This window comes from Chiloscyllium plagiosum, unplaced genomic scaffold, assembly GCF_037043375.1.
Source record: "Chiloscyllium plagiosum isolate Xiang-an unplaced genomic scaffold, Cpla_swu_hap1 HiC_scaffold_25, whole genome shotgun sequence".
In the NCBI taxonomy this organism is placed as follows: Eukaryota; Metazoa; Chordata; class Chondrichthyes; order Orectolobiformes; family Hemiscylliidae; genus Chiloscyllium; species Chiloscyllium plagiosum.
This window is the reverse complement of record NW_028270163.1, coordinates 23453964-23474760: the sequence shown is the minus strand read 5'-3', so window position 1 is coordinate 23474760 and position 20797 is coordinate 23453964. Positions and strand designations below refer to the sequence as shown.

Sequence of the window (20797 nt, the reverse complement as noted above, 5' to 3'; positions counted from 1 at the left end):
TAGGATTGAAATGACTCAATGTATTAAGAAAATAACATTGCTTGACATATAATCTGTAATGCTTTTGTTTTTGAATTTGTTTTAACTCATTAAGATCAGTAGCTATTAGTGAATGATATTAGCTTAACTCCTTCCTATTAGGTGGTCACTATTTTGGATTTGCTTTTATAGGAATACATTTTTTACTGAAACTTTAACACGATTTTGAAATTATCTTAATTTTGTTAAATCTTGTGCATATAGCATCTTTTTATCTTTAGCATGTTTGGTTTCTGATCCAGATTGGAAGTCATATTAAACATGTTGTCATGTCTCTAACATTTTTATTTTGGTATGCTATCTGTTTCTGCCCATTGACAGAGTGGAACATCACTGTTATATGTGAGTAGCATGTAGTTTTAAGTCTCTAACAATTTCATGGCATATCTCACATTGGGCACAAGAAACAGGATGCTATTGTTCCTATATGCAACACAGGATTTTTACTCCCACTGAGTTAAAGTTGCAACAAACAATAGTGTTAATTCTTGATTATGCCTTTCCTGTTCTGCTTAGCATGATCTTTCTCTGCTTATCTGCTAAAACCAACGCAATGTTTTGTTACAGAATGACTGACTGGTCTGTACCCTAGGCATACTTGCATCAAGTGAAAAATATTTTATACTCCTCCCATAAATTTAAATTTATCCTGTCTTATTTAATGTCAAAGTATTAGAGAAGATGAATACCTTCTAAAGCTGTCCTTCTCGACATGAAGCATAGCACTTGAAATTTTGAAGTTTCAAAATGGTGAAACTCTTCCTAAAAACTCGTGTTCAGGTTACTTGGTATCAACATCAGTTGCCTTTTTTTGAACCTGCACAAGTTTATGATCTACTTTATTCTAGTAACTGCTTTTTTTTGTTTTAAATGTGCATAGTTAGTTAATGAGCTTTTTTACTATAACTTTATTGGATGAGGAAATTCTTGATCTAAAATGTTGTTTAAGAAATCAGAATCTTGCTCTTTAAATATAAATTGTTCTCTTCCATGTTTTTCAATAGCTGTTTGGAGGGATGGGGGAGGGCATGAAGAATGTTGCAGCGATCACTGGTGCAGTATGTTAGGAAATTGCTGATTATCCTCTGACTCTTATGCAACTCGCACACTCTCTTTAATCTTCCACTTGTCGCAGTCGCTTCCTTCTGGAGAATGAGTGCTGGACTATTTTATCTGCCATCTAAAAATGCAAATTTGGATGTGCTAATATGTTATAGGCTGAGACTATACAGTGAAGGATAGTTTATTTTTCTGTTTATCTAAATATTTATCTCAATTCTTTTCAAAAGCTGATTTAAGTTTTGGATCTATAAATAATTATGGTTGTTACCAGTTTGTGCAACTCTAAATCAAATCTTGTTACACAAATAGTAAAATAAAAAAAAGGAAAAGTTACTGTTCTACTGAATGTTTGCTTGATTGGAGACTAACTTGTATTGCATTTTCTTCTATCCCAGATGTTTGTGGCTTAGTAAATAACTTCTCTGCATGATGTTGAGAATAAGGAATATGCACAACTTATGCTTGGATGTTAGCCATTTTGCTTTGATTATATTGGCTCTGGTGCCATAATAACTGTCCTAGGCATTGATGTCCAATGAATAGAACATGACCAAAATATCTGCACAAAGACTGAGCTTTGTTTTTCATCACCATGTTTGACATGTAAATTCATAGTTTGAATTTATTATTCTAAGATTTGTACACTTAGGGTTTTAATTTCAAGGTTTTTCTAAACTTTTTTTGGTTTCAATGCTGGATGATACCAATCAAACAGAACACTGAGCCAAATCACCAAGTGGAATTTGCATGCAATGGTATGCTTCAAATAATTCTAGACACAGGAAATCGCTAGTGGTCAAATAGCTGAAAGTTTAAAATTATGTTCATCAACTCTGGGCTCAGCTTCAAATCCAGGCCAAGGTCAGAATGGTTTCTCCCTTTTTTTTCTCATGCATTTGCAGCTCCCAAATGTCACCAGTGATGAAAGAAAATCCTCAGTCAGGCTGATGGCAACTTAACTGGGGGAGCAAAATGCACGACAACAGATGAACTACATTGTGTCAATCACAAACATAGACAAACATGGACAGCGTATCTGAAGTTACTGCAGGTATATGACATCTTTTGGTCAATGCCTGAATACTAGAGAGGTCTAAAACAATCCTGATTTCAAGGGGCAGAAGCTGTAAGTTTTTTAAAAAAACACAGATCACAACCACATTGGCTAGTGTCATGTGACTGGGAGAAAATGAGGACCACAGATGCTGGAGATCAGTGTGTGTTGCTGGAAAAAGCACAGCTGGTCAGGCAGCATCTGAGGACCAGGAGTCAACATTTGGAGCATAAGCTCTTCGTCAGCTCCAGCTCTATTCCTGATGAAGAGCTTGTGCTCGAAACGTTGACTGCCCTGTTCTTCAGGTGCTGTCTGACTGGCTGTGCTTTTTCAGCACCACACTTTGCAAGTAAACAGTCACATGTCAACCATCTCTTGTTGGTATTTGTCCTGCAAGTCTTAGACTACTTGTGCTAAATTGTGGGCGGCACAGTGGCTCAGTCATTAGTACTGCTGCCTCAGTGCCAGAGACCCGGGTTCGATTCCAGCCTCTGGCGACTGTTTGTCTGTGTGGAGTTTGCACATTCTCCCCATGTCTGTGTGGGTTTCCTCCGGGTGCTGCAGTTTCCTCCTGCAGGTCAGGTGAATTGGCCATGCTAAATTGCCTATAATGTTAGGTACATTAGTCAGGGGTAAATGTAGGGGAATAGGTCAGGGTGGGTTACTCTTCGGAGGGTCAGTGTGTTCTTGTTGGGCCGCAGGGCCTCTTTCCATACTGTAGGAAATCTAATCTAATCAGCAAACTCTCCATTTCCAGCATGAAAGCTTCCTGGTTTATACAAAATGCCATGCTCTGCATTTAATCTCCAAACCATTGAGTTTTGAATTTCATTTCAAAAAATATAATTCGGGCACTGCAAGTGTGCTCCTCTTTAAGCATGCATATTGTGTTTCTGTGCATGATTTTGTTCTAGTTCCTTTTCAACTGATACATGGCTTTTGAATCTATTGGATTCAGTTGCAAAATATAATCTGTTCCATAGACTTCAACAGAAGCTGCTAATTAATAGGCATCAATATTGCTTCTCTCCCACTGTAGTTAATGGAAGTCCATTGAAAACTATTGTTAGTTCAAATCTCTCCTGCAAGTTAATTTAATGATTAAATGGATGCAGGAGGTGATCTCTGTGCCCAGGAATTAAGATGTCTTTTCTACTCTGGCTCTGCTGTTCTGAGGAAAACCTCTTTAACTGAACTTCTGAATAAAATCTTAGATTGAATTCAGAGCATTCAAAATAAAATGCATGAAGTCTGTGTAGGAAATGATAGAAATGTTAGATTTTGACATTGGTGTTTAAAATCATTTGAATATCAGGATTCTATTAATTTTCTGAAGTTGCTCATCAGGTTCATTGAGGATTTGTTTTTATTAATTTCCTATTTCGATGGTCATTACTATGAGGGATGATGGAAACATCATGTCACTTGAACTGTACTGCTTCTTGATTAACTGCAGTCTAAAAGTTGTAGTGGAGGGGCCTGTGAATTTTACGATCTCCTTGATAAAGTACAATTGGAATGCATTAACTTTAAGAACCAAAGGAAGAGGTATAACTTTGTTGTTTTTTGTGAAAAGTTCATCCTATCATGTACTATTTCAGACCAGCTGATTATCCTTAACTGGTATTATATAGGGTGCAATCTGTCAAGCTAATTGCTTCAACCATGATTAAAATGATTTTACAAATTGGTAGTGCAAATGAGTGAAAGTCTGTAGTACCTTCCATGCATCTGATGGCTCTGGCAATAGTTTATTGCAGCAATCTTGTGTGCAAAAGATTGAGACAATTATGATAGTAAAAAATCACGGGGTCTGGAGATAAAGTGGGAATATGGCATTGACGAAAGCAGGCATGGTTGTATTGAATGGCAGAGCAGGCTCTCTGGCCTGAAAGGCCTATTCCTTCTAGTTTGTGTATATATGTGGATCTAACTGGACTTTTTTTCCAGTGGTTCTCTATCCTAGCCCAAAACTGTGCATCTTCACTGTTCCTTCATTTTAACAGATGTTTGATATTCCATTATATTTACTGGAAGCTACTAACATCCCTGTTAGAGTTTAACGTTTTTTAGCAGTGATTCTTTAGCAATGCCTTTGCAATCAAAAGATAACTTTTCAAGTACTGTTACCTTACTGTCTCTGGAAAAATGGGTGATTAGGGGGTAATCCTAGATCACCCCCAAGTTATTATAAATGTTGCCCAATTTTAACAAAAGTGCCCTTTCAAATTTTTGATACCAAGTTGGTTTGCTTGCTTTTAAGTTGTCAATCAGAGCAGCAAGCTGTAGTTGGAGCTTGTGGTTTTAAACACTAATATGTGATTAGATCTCAAATTTTAACCAACCACTATTTCCATAATGGAAGTTAATTTCTCTGTCCTGGACACAGAACACCACCACTTAGGAGTTGTTGCAGTGCTGAAGAGAATGGCAGAGAAATTTTGAAATTCAAAGTAGTCTCTGTCTTTAACTACTTGTCTTTTAACTAACGTCCACCTTTTTTATGATGTATTAATCAAATGTTTTTGCTAAACAAAATAAAATGCTTCATATAGTATCTGTGGACATACATTCATGAGGCTGCATTTAAAAGCACCTTTTGCAACTGAGTGACAAAGCAAATGCAAAGTCTTGTATATAGTTTCCATTCCTTGAGGGAGCGAAGTGATTCCATATTTATCCTCCATATTTATCTTGTATTTGTCCTCCATATTTATCTTGTATTTGTTATTTAATTATAGGAATGCACCTATTTTTTCTCTCTCGTGAGTAATGGAGATAATTGTAGCTTGTGTTCTCTTTTGAATGCACCATTAATATGGGAAAATACAATTTCATTCTTCAAATCTGTGGCACAACTTTACTGTCCATTTAATCCTTCAAATAAACTAACTCCTCAGTTTGTAAGCCAACATTGCATTAATCAGGTATTGTAGAATCAAAAATTGCAATGATAGCAATAATTTCCCCCGATGGTTGAAAAGGTTTAATAGCCTTGTCAAGAATCTGAAAATGTTGGAAGTCTGTTTTCTGAAGCTATCCTCCACTTGTATTTTAAATTACTCAATTTTTGCATTACTTGCAAGACTGGTCACTTTGTAATCCAAGTAATCTGGTTAATATTATATCTCACCCATAGTTTCAATAGTACTGCAGTATCCTCTTGCTCTCGCAGTTTGGATCTAGCCTGGTGTAAGAGTAAATTTAGAGATTTGGATCTATTTTAATGCTTCACGCCCTGCACTTATCACTTTTATTTAAGAAGTTTCCAACAATGGAAGTTCTGTCAAGTGACCGGAATTAAATTTGTGACCAATGAAAGACCAGCTGAAGATCATGATCATTGTGCTTGCAGTAATTGCGCAACTAATGAAAAAGTAAAATATTTGGAGTGTTCACTTAATCTATCCCGTCTTCTCTTGGCATTCAAACTTGACTGGATGTTGATAAATGGACGTAGACAACTTATTTTTTCCTCTGGTCAGACACCAATTGGTACAAGCATAATTCGTGCTTCATGTTTCCATCACATGCTAGTAATCTCAAACTTAGTCACTTGTTCAGAAAAGAATAGTCCTGCAAACCTTATAAACAACTAAACTCCAAACTGGCATTCTTCCACTAACTGAATTACTGATGGGGTTTTTATCTGTGCATCCATGTTGGTATGGTTTCTGTCATGTTCTTGTTGTTTTCTCTAATGGCTTCCTCCTTGTCTGTCTTAGGGAGAATTGGAACGGCAACTTCTGCAAGCAAACCCTATATTAGAATCATTTGGCAATGCCAAAACTGTGAAAAATGACAACTCTTCACGCTTTGTAAGTAAATGGTACTGAATTGTTGTCAGCTTCATACTTTTCAGCTTGCAGCTGTCCCTAATGTTTTCTTCTTCATGCATTTTGTTGGTTCAAGTCCCACTCTAATCAACTTAATTCATGTGCACTGCTCCTAATGTCCAAACTCCATTTGAATGTGAAGATAAACCATGAAATACTTTATTGATTAAGCACAGAAGCTGTTTGGTTATTGCACTGATCTAAATAACAAATTTGTTCAATAAAATGCTTAGCTAATGTGGATTGGCTTAGCAGCATGATTTCAATACTACAACCATTCAAGTAGACTTCCAAGATGGCTAACAGCTTAAAGTTTGCTTTTAAAAATGGGCAAAATGTTTTAAATGAACAATTTTAAACAGTCATAGAAAAAAAACCCCTTAAATCTGCATGGCTACTCAGGACATAAGATCATTAGGAACTGGAGTATGCCATTCAGCCCCTCAAGCTTGTTCTGCCATTCTGTGAAATCATGGCTGATCTGTGGCTTAATTCCATATCCTCCAATACCCTTAACCAAAAAAGTTATTTATCTCCGACTTAATGGCTGATTCCGCAGCCATTTTGCTTTTTAAAAAGTTTCAAACATCTACCATCTGTGTGCAGAAGAGCTCCCAGTGTCTCTGAATGGCCAGGCCTAATGGTTAAATTATGTCCCCTAGTTCTGGAATCCCTAGCCATTGGAAATAGTTTATCTGTATCTAACCTGGTCTTTTCTTGAAGATTTTGATCAAATCTCTCCTAACCTTCTAAACCTGGACATTATCCCTGGGCACTACAGGGCAATTTAGCATGGCCAGTTCACCTAATCTGCGCATTTTTGGACTGCGGGAGGAAACCCAATGCAGACATGGAGAGGATATACAAACTCTATGCAGCCATCCAAGACTGAATGGAACCTGGGTCCCTGATGCTGACGCGCAGCAATGTTAACCACTGTGCTTCTGTGTCATTCTGGTCATTTCCCAGCCATGTCAGTAATTTGTCATCAGTTCTGTCAGCTTCTACTTTAGTTATGTCTGTATGTGGGATGTTATCACATACCTTTTTCAAGTTAATTTAAGCAACATCCATTATAAACAATATCTACAGACATTCCCTTGTCTCCTACCTTTTAGTCACCACATCAAAAAGAAGTTTGTCAGGAATGTACGATCTACCTGTCATGAATCATTTTGGCTCTCCCCTGATTTAAACTGAATTTTAAGGTGTTCAGTTTTTCTGTCTGAGATTATAGACTCTAACAATTTTCACATAACAAATATTAGGCTAACTAGTTTGTAATTCTGGTTTTCCTCCTCTTTTTGAAAGAAGGCAAAAGTGGAACGCAGTATCCAATTTTTCAACCAAGGGAGATTACTCTCATACCTAGGGAGCTCTGAAGGGTTATTGTTAGGGTATCTACAAGTGCTTGGCAGAAAGTGGATACTGTAGATGCTGGAGATCAGTCCAGGCTAGTGATGCTGGAAAAGCACAGCAGGCCAGGCAGCATTCAACGAGCAGGAACATTGACGTTTTGGGCAAAAGTTCTTCATCAGGAATTCCTGTGCTTTTCCAACACCTATCTACAAGTGCTCCCCTACTTCCTTTTAACGACCTCTTTACCTGCACTTCACCGAATCTCGTCTACCACACAGTAGTGAATGTGGTACTCGTCTACACGTCTGGAAAAATGATTGACTGCAAAACAGACCCTGAGCTTCCATTGCCTGCCACTTCAACACAACAATCCATCTTCCGCAACTACACTGGCCCCACCCCCCGCCTTTTCCTCCGCTACATCGATGACTGTATCGGCGCCGCCTCGTGCTCCCACGAGGAGGTTGAACAGTTCATCCACTTCACCAACACCTTCCACCCCGACCTCAAATTCACCTGGACAGTCTCAGATTCCTCCCTCCCCTTCCTCGACCTTTCTATTTCTATCTCAGGCGACCGAATCAACACGGACATCTACTACAAACCGACCGACTCCCACAGCTACCTGGACTACACCTCCCATCCTGCCCCCTGTAAAAACGCCATCCCATTCTCCCAATTCCTTCGACTCCGCCGCATCTGCTCCCAGGAGGACCAGTTCCAAAAATGCACAACCCAGATGGCCTCCTTCTTCAAGGACCGCAATTTCCCCCCCCGACGTGGTCGACGATGCCCTCCACCGCATCTCTTCCACTTCCCGCTCCTCCGCCCTTGAGCCCCGCCCCTCCAACCGCCACCAGGACAGAACCCCACTGGTCCTCACCTACCACCCCACCAATCTCCATGTACAGCGCATCATCCACCGTCATTTCCGCTACCTCCAAACGGACCCCCCACCAAGGATATATTTCCCTCCCCTCCCCTATCAGCATTCCGTAAAGACCACTCCCTCCGTGACTCCCTCGTCAGATCCACACCCCCCACCAACCCAACCTCCACTCCCGGCACCTTCCCCTGCAACCGCAGGAGGTGCAAGACTTGTGCCCTCACCTCCCCCCTCACCTCCCTCCAAGGCCCCAAAGGAAACTTCCATATCCGCCACAGATTCACCTGCACCTCCACACACATCATCTATTGCATCCTCTGCACCCGATGTGGCCTCCTCTATATTGGGGAGACAGGCCGGCTACTTGCGGAGCGTTTTAGAGAACACCTCTGGGACACCCGGACCAACCAACCCAACCACCCTGTGGCTCAACATTTCAATTCCCCCTCCCACTCCACCAAGGATATGCAGGTCTTTGGACTCCTCCATCGTCAGACCACAACAAAACGACGGTTGGAGGAAGAACGCCTCATCTTCCGGCTAGGAACCCTCCAACCACAAGGGATGAACCCGGATTTTACCAGTTTCCTCATTTCCCCTCCCCCCACCCTCTCAGTCAAATCCATCGAATTCAGCACCGCCTTCCTAACCTGCAATCTTCTTCCCGACCTCTCCGCCCCCACCCCAGTCTGACCTATCACCCTCACCTTGACCTCTTTCCACCTATCACATTTCCGACACCCCTCCTCCAAGTCCCTCCTCCCTACCTTTTATCTTGGCCTGCTGGACAAACTTTCCTCATTCCTGAAGAAGGGCTTATGCCCGAAACGTCGATTCTCCTGTTCCCTGGATGCTGCCTGACCTGCTGCGCTTTTCCAGCAACACATTTCCACTTCAACACAACACCCTGTTCCCTGGCTGGAGCAAACCCAAGACAGATGTCACTGAAGCTCCTTGCAAGTTGGAAGAGCAGCAACTTATTTTCTGCTTGGGAACTCTATAACCTTCTGGACTGTAATGAGCTCATCAATGGGTGGCACAGTGGTTAGCACTGCTGCCTCACAGCGCCAGAGATTCTGGTTTAATTCCCACGTCAGGTGACTGTGTGGAGTTTGCACATTCTCCCCATGTCTGTGGGTTTCCTCCCACAGTCCAAAAAAATGTGCAGGTTAGGTGAATTGGCCATGCTAAATTGCTCAGTGTTAAGTGAAGGGGTAAATGTAGGGGAATGGGTCTGGGTGGATTGCGCTTCGGCGGGTCGGTGTGGACTTGGGCCGAAGGGCCTGTTTCAACACTAAGTAATCTAATTTTAGAGATTTAGGCACATTCTCCTGTCCTTACCCCAACCATGACACACAGTTGTCTCTTGGTCTGCTATTGCACACTAACTGTTGTTAGCCTAGCCACTAATTGTCGCCGTTAGTAGCTATTCATTCTCCCAGGGCAATTGTTATCCACTCTCTGTCCAACTGTTCTTCTCTCTTTGGTTTCTATCATTTGCTCCTTATCCATCTTAACTAACTTTTTCCTAGCTGCCGTGAGCTCTGAGGAAGAGTCACTGCACCTGAAATATTAACTGATTTCTCTACATAGATGCTACCAGACATGCTGAGCTTTTCCAGCAATTTCTATTTGTTTCATCTAACCTATTACCTCTGGGAGTGTCACCCCCTGACTTATGCTGCTGTGAAAACCCACCACATTAAACCTTCAAAACTGACCTTCAAGTCATTTCTGTTTAAAGCTCTTCATAATCGGGGCTCCCACTTCAGCCAGTCATGTCTGCTTTAGCTAGCAGTAACCATAAAATGTTGTGGAATACAGATATTAGTCTGCTGCAACTAAAGAAGTAGTGTCATTAACCGGGGACATTAATGTTTCATTACCTCAAAGATGTTACAAAACTACATTGGACTGCTCGTGTATCTCCTGATCAGTTTAGCAAGTTGAGTCATAGGACTTGTCTTGTTCCTCTCCCTGTTAATCTGCTTTTGGAGTGTCACTCCAAAATTTAATGAGAAACTTAAATGTCACCACCTGATCTGGTATTCATACCACAGAATGCAAAGCTGGATTTGTTTTTAAGTCTTTTTTGAGGTATAATTTTACATCCTTTCTATTCACAAATTCTAATGCTTTTAAATGATGAAGCCATGAATGTATTACACAGGTCTTTTGAAAAGACTTGACCTTTTAATGCCACTTTACTCATTTTATGGGATGTGGGTGTCGCTAGTTGGGTCTAGTGTGTGTTGCCTATCTTATTTAGATTAGATTACTTAGTGTGGAAACAGGCCCTTCGGCCCAACAAGTCCACACCGACCCGCCGAAGCGTAACCCACCCAGACCCATTCCCGTACATTTACCCCTTCACCTAACACTACGGGCAATTTAGCATGGCCAATTTGCCTAACCTGCACATTTTTTGGATTGTGGGAGGAAACCGGAGCACCCGGAGGAAACCCATGCAGACACAGGGAGAATGTGCAAACTCCACACACAGTCGCCTGAGGCGGGAATTGAACCCGGGTCTCTGGTGCTGTGAGGTAACAGTGCTAACCACTGTGCCGCCCACAGTTAACCTTGAATTGAATGGCTTGCTATGCTATTTCCGAGATTAAGAATAAACCTCATTGTTGAGAGTCTGGAGTTGCATCAAGGTCAGACCAGGTGAAGATGGCAGATTTCCTTCTCGAAAGGACGTTAGTGGACAGTTTAGTTTAGTTTTGTTATCGTTGACTTGCAATCTAGTGTTTAATTGTGCAATGTGAATTAAATCCGATGTTGTGGGATTCAAATCTGGATTCCCTGAACATTGTCACAGGACGAGGGATCCAGGAAATGTCATTACTCCATCACTTCCCTGCTGAGATCAATGAAATATTGAGCTCATTAATGGTCATTTATGCAATTGAAATGCTAATTTTGTTTAGCTATTTGCAGAACTTCAATTGAATATAATAGCAAATCAAACGAATTGACAAGTGAATATTAAATATACATGTACTAGTTTGTGAATATCCTGACAAACTTTGAAGAATGAAGGAACAAATGCAAATCTGCTTTGATCATCTAAGATACAGCTGAGAAACGTCACCAATCTAAACTTAAACTGAAATTCCAGAATTTTCAAAAGATTATGCACTCAGCAACATTGAATAAGAAGTCAAAATTGCCTCATCGCCATGCATAATTAGCATTGGGCCTTTTGCAGTATTGTGATCAGAGACATTATTCCTGAGGGCATTGCAGGTTTGTTCTTTAGCTTGCATGTCTTGTTAATGTACTGACTGACTTTTGGGCTGAGTATCAAAATACCTTTGTAAAAGGTTTTGGATAATATCCTACTCCTTGTGAAGCCAGTTCAGCCCTTTGTGGTTTAAAGTGTTGCAATTCCCAGAGCCTCTGAAATATCCCCGTTTGCCTCTGAAGACTGTGTTTCAATAAACATTCTGCAGATCATACTGTTTAATCTGGCAGGTAGCGTTTTTATTGATGTTTTCTCTCCTTTTCGTAGCCTTTCTATTTGCACACTTTCCACACTACTGCCCTTGTGTAGTTTTCAGCTGAGAATCTCCCCAGGCTAATGAAGAGATTACAACCTTTGCTTGGGGTGGATGGTCATTTCCAAACAGGTTAGACTGTACTCTCTGTCAGGTGCTCATACCAACTGCAAAACCCCATTTTGACTTGTTAGCACGAGTAATCCAGGCAACTTCTAGATCAATCACTTGTGTTTTGGGGTGGGGGAGGTGGGAAGAGTTATCGTGGTAATCTGGATTGAGGGACCATTTTTAATGTATCCTACTTTTCCATATTTGGAGTTCTGGATTCCAGAAGGATTTTGTTTATTGCTAAAAATATTTGAGGCTAAGATGGTTCCAAAATAATTGAAGCAATAGCTTTGGAAGTGTGAAGTGTTCAAGGAAGGTTGCAGCCAACATTTTTGGGTTTGAGGCAATACATCTGTAAGTTATTTAATGTCTTAACATTGCTGTGGTCTGATCCCCATGGTATTTTTATTCTGAAACCTGATAGACAATGTAGAAGCTTAAAAATGGCAAGTATCTACTGTGCCAGCTACAATTCCTTTAGAGTTTAACATTTCTATCATCCTACAAATCAAACATTTGAACATTGAGAGGAGTTTAAATAGTGACTTGTTACATAGCATTTCAAGAAGCAAATTATTTCATGGTAAAAATGGAATGACTAGTTAAAGCAATTTCTTGATGGGTGTACATTAAGTACTGAATTGAAATATTTTAACACTTAACAGCAGTGCTATTCTTTAGCTTGTGAATGAAACTAAAGTGTTTTAAATGTTGATGGGGTGAACTGACAGGCAGAAAGCAACTCATTGCACAGCAGTCAGCTATTTTTCCTTGCCTTTACCACTTTCCCTAATCTCTCCTTCCAGATCCCTGCAACTTCATATTTCCATTGAATTCTCTGCTCTTGCTCTCATGCTCCCCTCCCCAAGTTTTCTTGCCTTGTGAAACAGTCTTCTGTTCCCCCTCTCAGATTGCTGAGAACAAGTCAGTCTGCACTGAACACAATGGGCTCTTGTTGCAGTAATTCATGTGGATGATGTGTAGAACACAAGATTCTCAAAATGAACCTGCTCAGTGGAGTTTAGAGTGACCAGGTTTTCAGACAGGTCATGGGGAAATAGCTTCATGTTGATGAGGTGAGAGTCTCTGAAATTGTGCAGCACAAAGTTTTCTTCCCAGAACCCTGGTCAAACTTTTTTAAATCCCGGAGCTGCACCATCATCTGTATATGCTCAGCCTTGGCTATCAGTAAGCTCCTGGTTGCTAAAATGTGACATCAACAAATTGGGTGGTGCTGACAGCCTTGAGAGCTCCTGGAATGGCAGCCTATCTGGGGGTGTATCTCTGGGCTCAGCTACCAGTCAAGGGTGACCCCAACAGTCCTAATGTATCTTCGATTACATTCTAGTTGCATTTGTTTTGTTACCAACTTGTTTTCCATTTGCGTTGTTAAAATTTACCTAAAATGAAAACCAAAAACCAGGCTGCTTGACTGGAAACTGTTGAGATTCTGAGGGCAAGTAATTAAAAAGCTGTGCAAAACTGCACACATCCATTCCCTAATGGAGCTGCATGTAATGTTCAAATCTGCACCACTATCCTCACAAACCAATAACATGTTGGTAAGAAAATGTTAAGTTTTTAAAATGAATAGTCGTCCCTTCATACGTGCAAGTGTTCGTTTTCCGAGGAACTGCTGTGAATGAGAAATTCACGAATACAGAGTCCACTTAAAAATACCAGTTAAAAAGCAAACTAAAAATTGTGGGTAGGAGTTTACCTGCCCACAATTGTTGAATTTTTATTGCTATGTTTTGGTGAGAATAGGTGACCTTGAGGATACAGGATTTGCTGTGCCTCGTTAAAACTTTGTTCTCGAGCTCCTACCCTAAACCAGAATGGAAAGCCTTCCAATCGTAACAAAGCCAGTGCAGGCTCGTGGAGTTTCAATTTGACATGTTTGTTCCCCTAATAACGATTGAAAAGGAAAAAATGTTTTCTGACACTTGGTCATCATTGCAGCAAAAAATGAATTCTTCTTTTCCCATTCTGTTCATCTGATGTCCTGTTTTTAATACTAGGACTTGCTAAGCTAATATTTGTTGCTGGACTAGTTGCCTTTTGAGAAGGTGGGGAATTACCACCTTTTTTAATTGCTGAGGTCCATACTCTATGTTGACTCTCCAGTGCTCTTGGGGAGGGACTTCTGGGGTTTCTACCATAAACAGCTTCTGTAATATGTACAATATGAAAAGATAACACGAGTTGACCACCTGCAAATTTAATTTAACTTGCTCTGGAGTAAGACACCAGGCCTGAGGAATCATTTTTGCCATCTCTGAAATGGGACACTGTTTTTGAAACTTGTCAACCGTCCTAGCGAAAACAACTTTGAAGGAATGTTTATCCAGTGAGTAAACTTCATTTTTATCAGAATTATTTATTACACTCGAGCAATTAAATTAAAAATATGCACTTAATCAAAACTTGAACTGATTTTATGAAATGTTCAAAAGGGTTTTGTGCCAAGTTGAAGTTCTTTTCAGTCTTTATTTTTACTTTTTGCACAGATTCTCTTTTTCTCACTACTGGGGCTCGTTTGTCATTTCTCTGGCACCATTTTCTCATGTCTCATTCTTTAGCAATCTGTCCCATCTTTTATTATCCAGTGAGAATCCCCTCCTTTCCTGAATCCCTTTCTCCTTTAAACTGAGTTTTCTGGTATGTTCAGTAATTCATACTACAGAGTCAGCTGGGATCTCTGTAGATTAATCTTGATTTGTTATTTCAAATAAAAACAATCCATTTACAGTGCAGAAATGACTGCAATTCTCCAAAGATTTAAAGTTGGTAACCGATTCATATGCTCTGCTGATATAGTCTTGGCATGTTTTATAGAAGCTCTTTGAAAAGTTTAAGGCTCACATTGGGAATTTAACCATGTAAAAGGCCACGATTGAGCTTCCTTTTTTTTTTAAAAGGAAAATAAATCACACTGCCAAGTCAGTTGAGTTTTGGTGATTTTGATTTTTAGCTAAGAAATTGTAATGTCTGTTGCTTCAATGACATTGTGACCTATAATGATGGACTGAACTTGAAATTATCTATAGCATTGGAAAACAGGCTTAAAATACAGTTAATGAATTTGGGTTGGTTTCGACTTTAATTCTGTCGCCTTCAATTCTGTCCCCACCACCCCCAAAAAAACTGTCGTTAAATCAATCTAAATATTTCTCGCTGGTTTTGACTCAGTTGTAGATGTGCTTGTCACTTATTGATGATTGATGTACTTAGATTGAAAAATGTCTGAACAGCTCATGGCAGGTCTTGTTTTTTTCACTATCACCCTGATAACCTGTGAAGTTTTTTAAACATCCATTAGCACCTTAGCTTAAGATTATTTGGAATTGTTAAACTTGGCAACATTTTGTGTCTATGATTACTATTTTCAAGTGCATAATTTTATGTAAACTTAATATTTACAAAAGTGCTAAGTCTGGATGTATGCTTAAATAATTTTTTTCTCTTGTAGGGCAAGTTTATCCGAATCAACTTTGATGTGACTGGTTACATTGTGGGGGCCAACATTGAGACCTGTATCCTGATAACTGGTTGTATTTGAGGGGGAGGTGCTAGAGTACAAGGTGTAGGATAAAAATATTGTCTTGGAGATTTTTGCTTATTTTTTTGTCGATATTTGGATAATGCTATTAAACTATTTTGGAGATGGAAGATTATTCTTTATCAATTCATGATGCATTTTGAAGGTGAATGGGGATAATGCGGAAAGGTGGAGCTGATACCGAAGGCCAGCCATGATCATGTTGATTGGTGAAGCAGATTCAGGGGTCCAAATGATGAATATTTTAGATTTGTTAGACTTTTATGCACAAACCAATTATTAATCCAATATTTTCAATGAGCCCAGTTTGATTTGGAAACAAAGAAAATTTGATAGAAGGAAGATCCTCTGTTAAATTGAGATCTTCCAATAACAGGTTAACTAAATCTTACCAAACACAGCCATCTTAAAAGTTTGATTTTTTGCAACTGTTTTGTTTGTCAATAGATACTCTAACTTCCTTTCCAGATTAGCACTATTTAAGATAAAGTTTTGTAAATGGCAGTCATCTGGCAATTGTTACAAAGACCTCAGCATTTTGACATCCTGGAATTTGGTAAGCATGTTAAAATGTTTAAAAATGATCCTTGACTTTGACCAGATCTTCTGGAAAAATCCCGAGCAATCCGCCAGGCTAAGGAAGAAAGAACATTCCATATTTTCTATCAGCTGCTTTGTGGTGCAGGAGAACATCTCAAATGTAAATCCAGTTCATGAATGAAAAATGTTGAGATATATTCTTGTTTTCCCCCCCTCACCTTGCAGAGTTAGTCAGATATGAGGATTTGGATAGAAATCACCATGCTCCATTGTATTCAATTTGCTTTCCTCCCCCACATGTTAGACTGGAAACTAAGTTCAGGCATGCAGAGATTGCAGAGCAATGTTGATTTCCAAACTTCAGTGGAAATGAGACATCTGGGATTAATTTTTGACTTCACTTAAGGCTTTAGTCTCAAGTTATTATACAATAATCAAGTTGGAATTTGTTCAACTTATGATAAAATTAATGTTGATATCTGGTTTGCACATTATTTGCCCAGATAATGTGGCAAGCATTAACACTACTTAATTTTTAAATTACATATGTTTTGGCATTCAGACAGGAACTGGAGCAGTTTAGTGTTGACCCATTGTACAAGTGCCCCAGCAAGTTCACACTTTTGCCAGAATTTTTTTTACTTTTATCGATCATGTTGTATTGGTATTAATGGGTAGGGCAAAGTTTACTTGCATTATACTCTCTTTTGGTACAGTTTGCCACCTCGCTGCTTATTGTATGGAAGAATGACCAGTGTTCCATTAAACCATAACAGGCCAGAAAAAGTAGTTTTCATTCCCAATTTTAACTTCAGGATCCACTACTAAATAAAAGGATTTAGTAACCATATTTCCCCCTTGACTTGCAATTCAGTGTCCTTTCTATAAAGAGTTTGTTAACTGAACATATTTTTGAATTCCATTATGACTTCTCTAGTCAAACACGTTAATGTTCAATTGTGTTTGAAGCAGGTTGGCACGGCTATTATAAAGGTGACTGCTTACTGGTTTCACAAATGCAAACAAGTATAAACCTGCAAAAGTGTCTCCTTTTTAAGAAATGTGGCTGGAAAAGAGGGGTTGTGGATAGAAGGGAGACTTTGCAGATGAAACAATGTACTGCTTTTGAGGCTGTCTTTTTAATTATCAGCCTTAAACCTGATTCCTGTAATTCATAACTTTTTGGATCTTCACTTTTGCATCTGACCCTCCCTCCTTGATGCACCGATGCCCTTCCCTTGTTTTCTGTAGGATCTAAAGTCTTGCTTTCTACAATGTAATTTTATTTCCTGTGCATGTATCAATTTTTAAGAAACCTATAATGGAACTTTTTTTTTAAATACACAGCTGATTTGTTGCTTGAAGGATTTAATAGTTACCGTTTCCTATCCAATGGTTATGTCCCTATCCCTGGACAGCAGGAAAAAGATAACTTTCAAGAAACCATGGAGGCAATGCACATCATGGGTTTTTCACATGAGGAAATATTGTGTAAGTTGGTATCTTTGCCATATTTAGTCAATCAATATACAAAAATTCGTAAGATTAATGGGATTATGTTCTCTTAAAGGGTGAGAAAATAGAGCCTTGAGGTATTTATTATTGTGCTTAAATTTTAATCAGAAAATGGGGAAAATTCATAATATGGGGCAATATTGTATGGTGGACAGTTCACAATTACAGAAACCATTTTTCAAAGGCTTCTGGTCCATCTGAACTGACCAGTGGCCTTGATCTTACAACAAGCATGGCAGCAAAATTGACAGTATTTGATATTTCAGAAATCAACCTGTGCAGTTAAAGGGGCAAATACAATCAGTCGGTCAAACCTTCTTTTAGATAAAGTGGATGTAAGACTGCATGGGGAGGGAAGGGGAAGTTTTGGGAGGACTTGGAACATCCTATTTAAGTTACCTTTAGTTGTCAATCTTAAATCTGTTCATGTATGGCTTATTCACCTTTTTCAGTATTTTCTTTATCCTAATTTCTCCTTCCTTTTTAAGGTACCGAAGAACTTCCCATGCTTTTAGACCATTAAGGGGAGGGCAATGAGCTGGTGGTAGTATAGTTGGACTGTTGAACTAGGGACCCACAGCAGATGGTGGAATTTGAATGCAAAGAAAAACTGGCAATTGAGTCTAATGGTGACCACTAATACTTTTATCGATTGTTGGAAAAAACTCATCTGGTTCATGCTCTTTAGGGAAGGAAACTGGCATCTGCTCTGTGTGACTGCAGACCCAGCACAATGTATTCCACTCTTAACTGCCCTCTGGGCAATTAGAGATGGGCAGTAAATGCTGGAACAACCAGTGAGGCCCTCCATCCTGTGAATGAATCTTAAAAATTGCAAATCACTGAACTGATAAGAATTTCCATTTTTACGTAGTTGATATTTTTAAGTCCCTTTGGGAACAATTGAACATTACTGAATGAGGCACTTAAGAAACATTTGACCCTTTAATTTTACACTCAGAATTTCCAATTTCAAGTATGATTCCATGCACTTAACTTTTTTAAATCTCATATTTTGATCCCACAATGTTAGTCAAATGTTTTGCTCACCGTAAAATTTATATTTGTAAAATGTTTATATTTTAGTTCATGACTTGTGGGAATTCTTCAGTCTGGTTGCTTACCCAATTTTAACATTACTGTAGCTGATACCTGGAGGTGCCCTTAATCTAGCACCAGATTCCAGTTAACACCAGGAATCACTTAATATTTGTGGGCAGCTTTCTGAGAGGTCGCCATTACTGATATTAGAAGCATTTCTTTTGCTAAATTATCAAAAGTAAGTCTGTCTCAATTTTAAAAAAAAGTGAGACTGTTACACTTTCTGTTTTAATGGGTGAACTTTATTTGGATTTTTTTCTTGTTTTTTCATGTCTTTTTCCAGTTTGGTTACATAAATTCACAATGTGGTTGTGAAAAATGCAATTCCAGTTTTAGTACAATGTTCTAATCCTGTGAATTTTGAAATTTATTTTCTGAACAATTTTAATTTAACAGGTACATCAGACTGTGTATATTTAATGCTCAAACAGGCATTAATATCTATCACTATTTCTGGTAGTGTTTTTCAGGAATATGTTCATAATCAGTGTCAGGTGGTTCTTGTCAACTGGACAAATACATTTTCCTCATTGAATGGGTTTTGAGAAGCAATTAACATGCAATTGACATGTAAATCTCTTTCCAGTGGTCATATCCTTACTCAGCATATTTCCCACTGCATTCACTCTTGAGTATAAAATTGACATGGAGTATGTTCAATTCTAGGGAAATGTGCATTTTTTCCATTAACCCAACTTTGTTCTGTAAAAGTCATCCAACGTCAAATTGATGAAAGTGAACTGGAAAGGGAATTCTGTCTTAAAGCCAAGACTTGGACTGTTTCATGTTTAAAATAAAACAACCAGTTCTTTCACTTTAAGTCTGAAATCATATCCAAACATTAACTTGTCATTATAGTCACCCAGCAAATATTGATCACATTTCAGTTTAAAGTTCTGATTTCTGTTTCTGTATTTGTGCTCTAAGCTACAAAACAGTGAAATGTTGTCATGGCTGTAGTAATTACAGAATAATTAACTGTGTAGGGAATTGCAATAAAAAAAGTTAAAGTTGATTGATCTCTTCATTGGAAGTTGAACTAATGTTTACTGCCTACCATGGATTGCAAAATAGTATTGAGTGAATGAGTTGCTCTCAAAGATGATACCAAACATTAGCAATTGTGAATTGGCACATTGTTTATTAAACAGTCAATACCATTATTAAGCATTGAATTAAAGGCAATTGGGTCAGCTTAAGATGTAGTTTCAGTACAATGCAAGATCTTTTGACTAACGAAGCTTTAATCTTGTAATACATCAGTATTAATAGTTTCCATTCAGAATGTTACTCTTTTGAAGTCTTTTGTTCCACTATTAAAGTGCCAGCAGTTTACAGTCCTACTCTTGCTTAGTATATAGATGACAACCTTGTAAATTTGGCTAGATTTAGTTCCCCTAGTACATTCAGTCTCTGAACAGCAGAATGTTGTTCTGCTTCCATGGTCTTTATATCTAGCCCTTTAGATTACAGGGGAATATGGTGAATTGGATCCAAAATTGTTCACTGCTTTTGCAGATGTTTTTGCAAATGGAATACAGCTTCCAATGGTGGCCCAGTGTTCTGTGGGTCTCTTGTTTATGGTATATACTAATGATTCACACTTTGTGTGAAGCATGATTTGGAAAGTTGTAGATGCCACAAGTTGGCAAGGCAATTGCTAGTAAAGAGGGTGCTGTTCCAGCTGGATGATATCTTTTGAGTGGATGGAAAAATGGCAAATGGAATTCAATCCAGAAAAGTACAAGGTTATGCATTTGAGGGCAAGGGAAATAAAGCAAGGGAATACATGTGGGATGTTTTCCTTTGTTGAGCAAGGAAAAACAAAGCTGTGGGATAATACTGGAACCCATTCGGTCACAGCTGGAATCTTGTCTATGGTTCTGCTCACCATCTTACAAAGAAGGCATAATTGCTTTGAATATAGGGGAGATTTGCAGGAATGTTGCCAGGATTTGAAAATTGCAGATTTGAGGTAAGACTGGATATGTTATGGTGGTTGTCCTTGCATGAGAGGAGGCTGAGGGGTGACCTGATTAATTTTTCCACCTCAATGAGAGGTTTGGATAGTGGACAGGACAGGTGGAGAAGTCAATTAATGGAGACAGATTTAAAGGTAATAGGTAGAAGAATTTGAGGGCACAGGAGGAAAAGCTCACCCCTCACCAAAAAAAAATGGTAGTTGATTTTTAAAAAGGAATCTGTCTGCACCTGAAGGGCTGTAAGACC

The 20797-nt window shown here is 39.0% G+C and overlaps 1 protein-coding gene across 4 annotated transcripts in view; it reads left to right on the top strand.

Annotated features, from left to right (window-relative positions):
- Positions 1–20797, top strand: part of LOC122562058 (myosin-10) — a 161022-nt gene that overhangs the window by 81069 nt on the left and 59156 nt on the right. For 2 of the 4 annotated variants that reach the window (XM_043714524.2, XM_088000501.1), the window contains exons 7-11: positions 361–381; positions 5881–5973; positions 15323–15386; positions 16014–16112; positions 17300–17443. In XM_043714524.2, coding sequence (XP_043570459.1) covers positions 361–381; positions 5881–5973; positions 15323–15386; positions 16014–16112; positions 17300–17443 — 421 coding nt within the window. The remainder of the gene's footprint in view (positions 1–360; positions 382–5880; positions 5974–15322; positions 15387–16013; positions 16113–17299; positions 17444–20797) is intronic. The other 2 variants (XM_043714526.2, XM_043714525.2) reach the window with 1 other exon arrangement.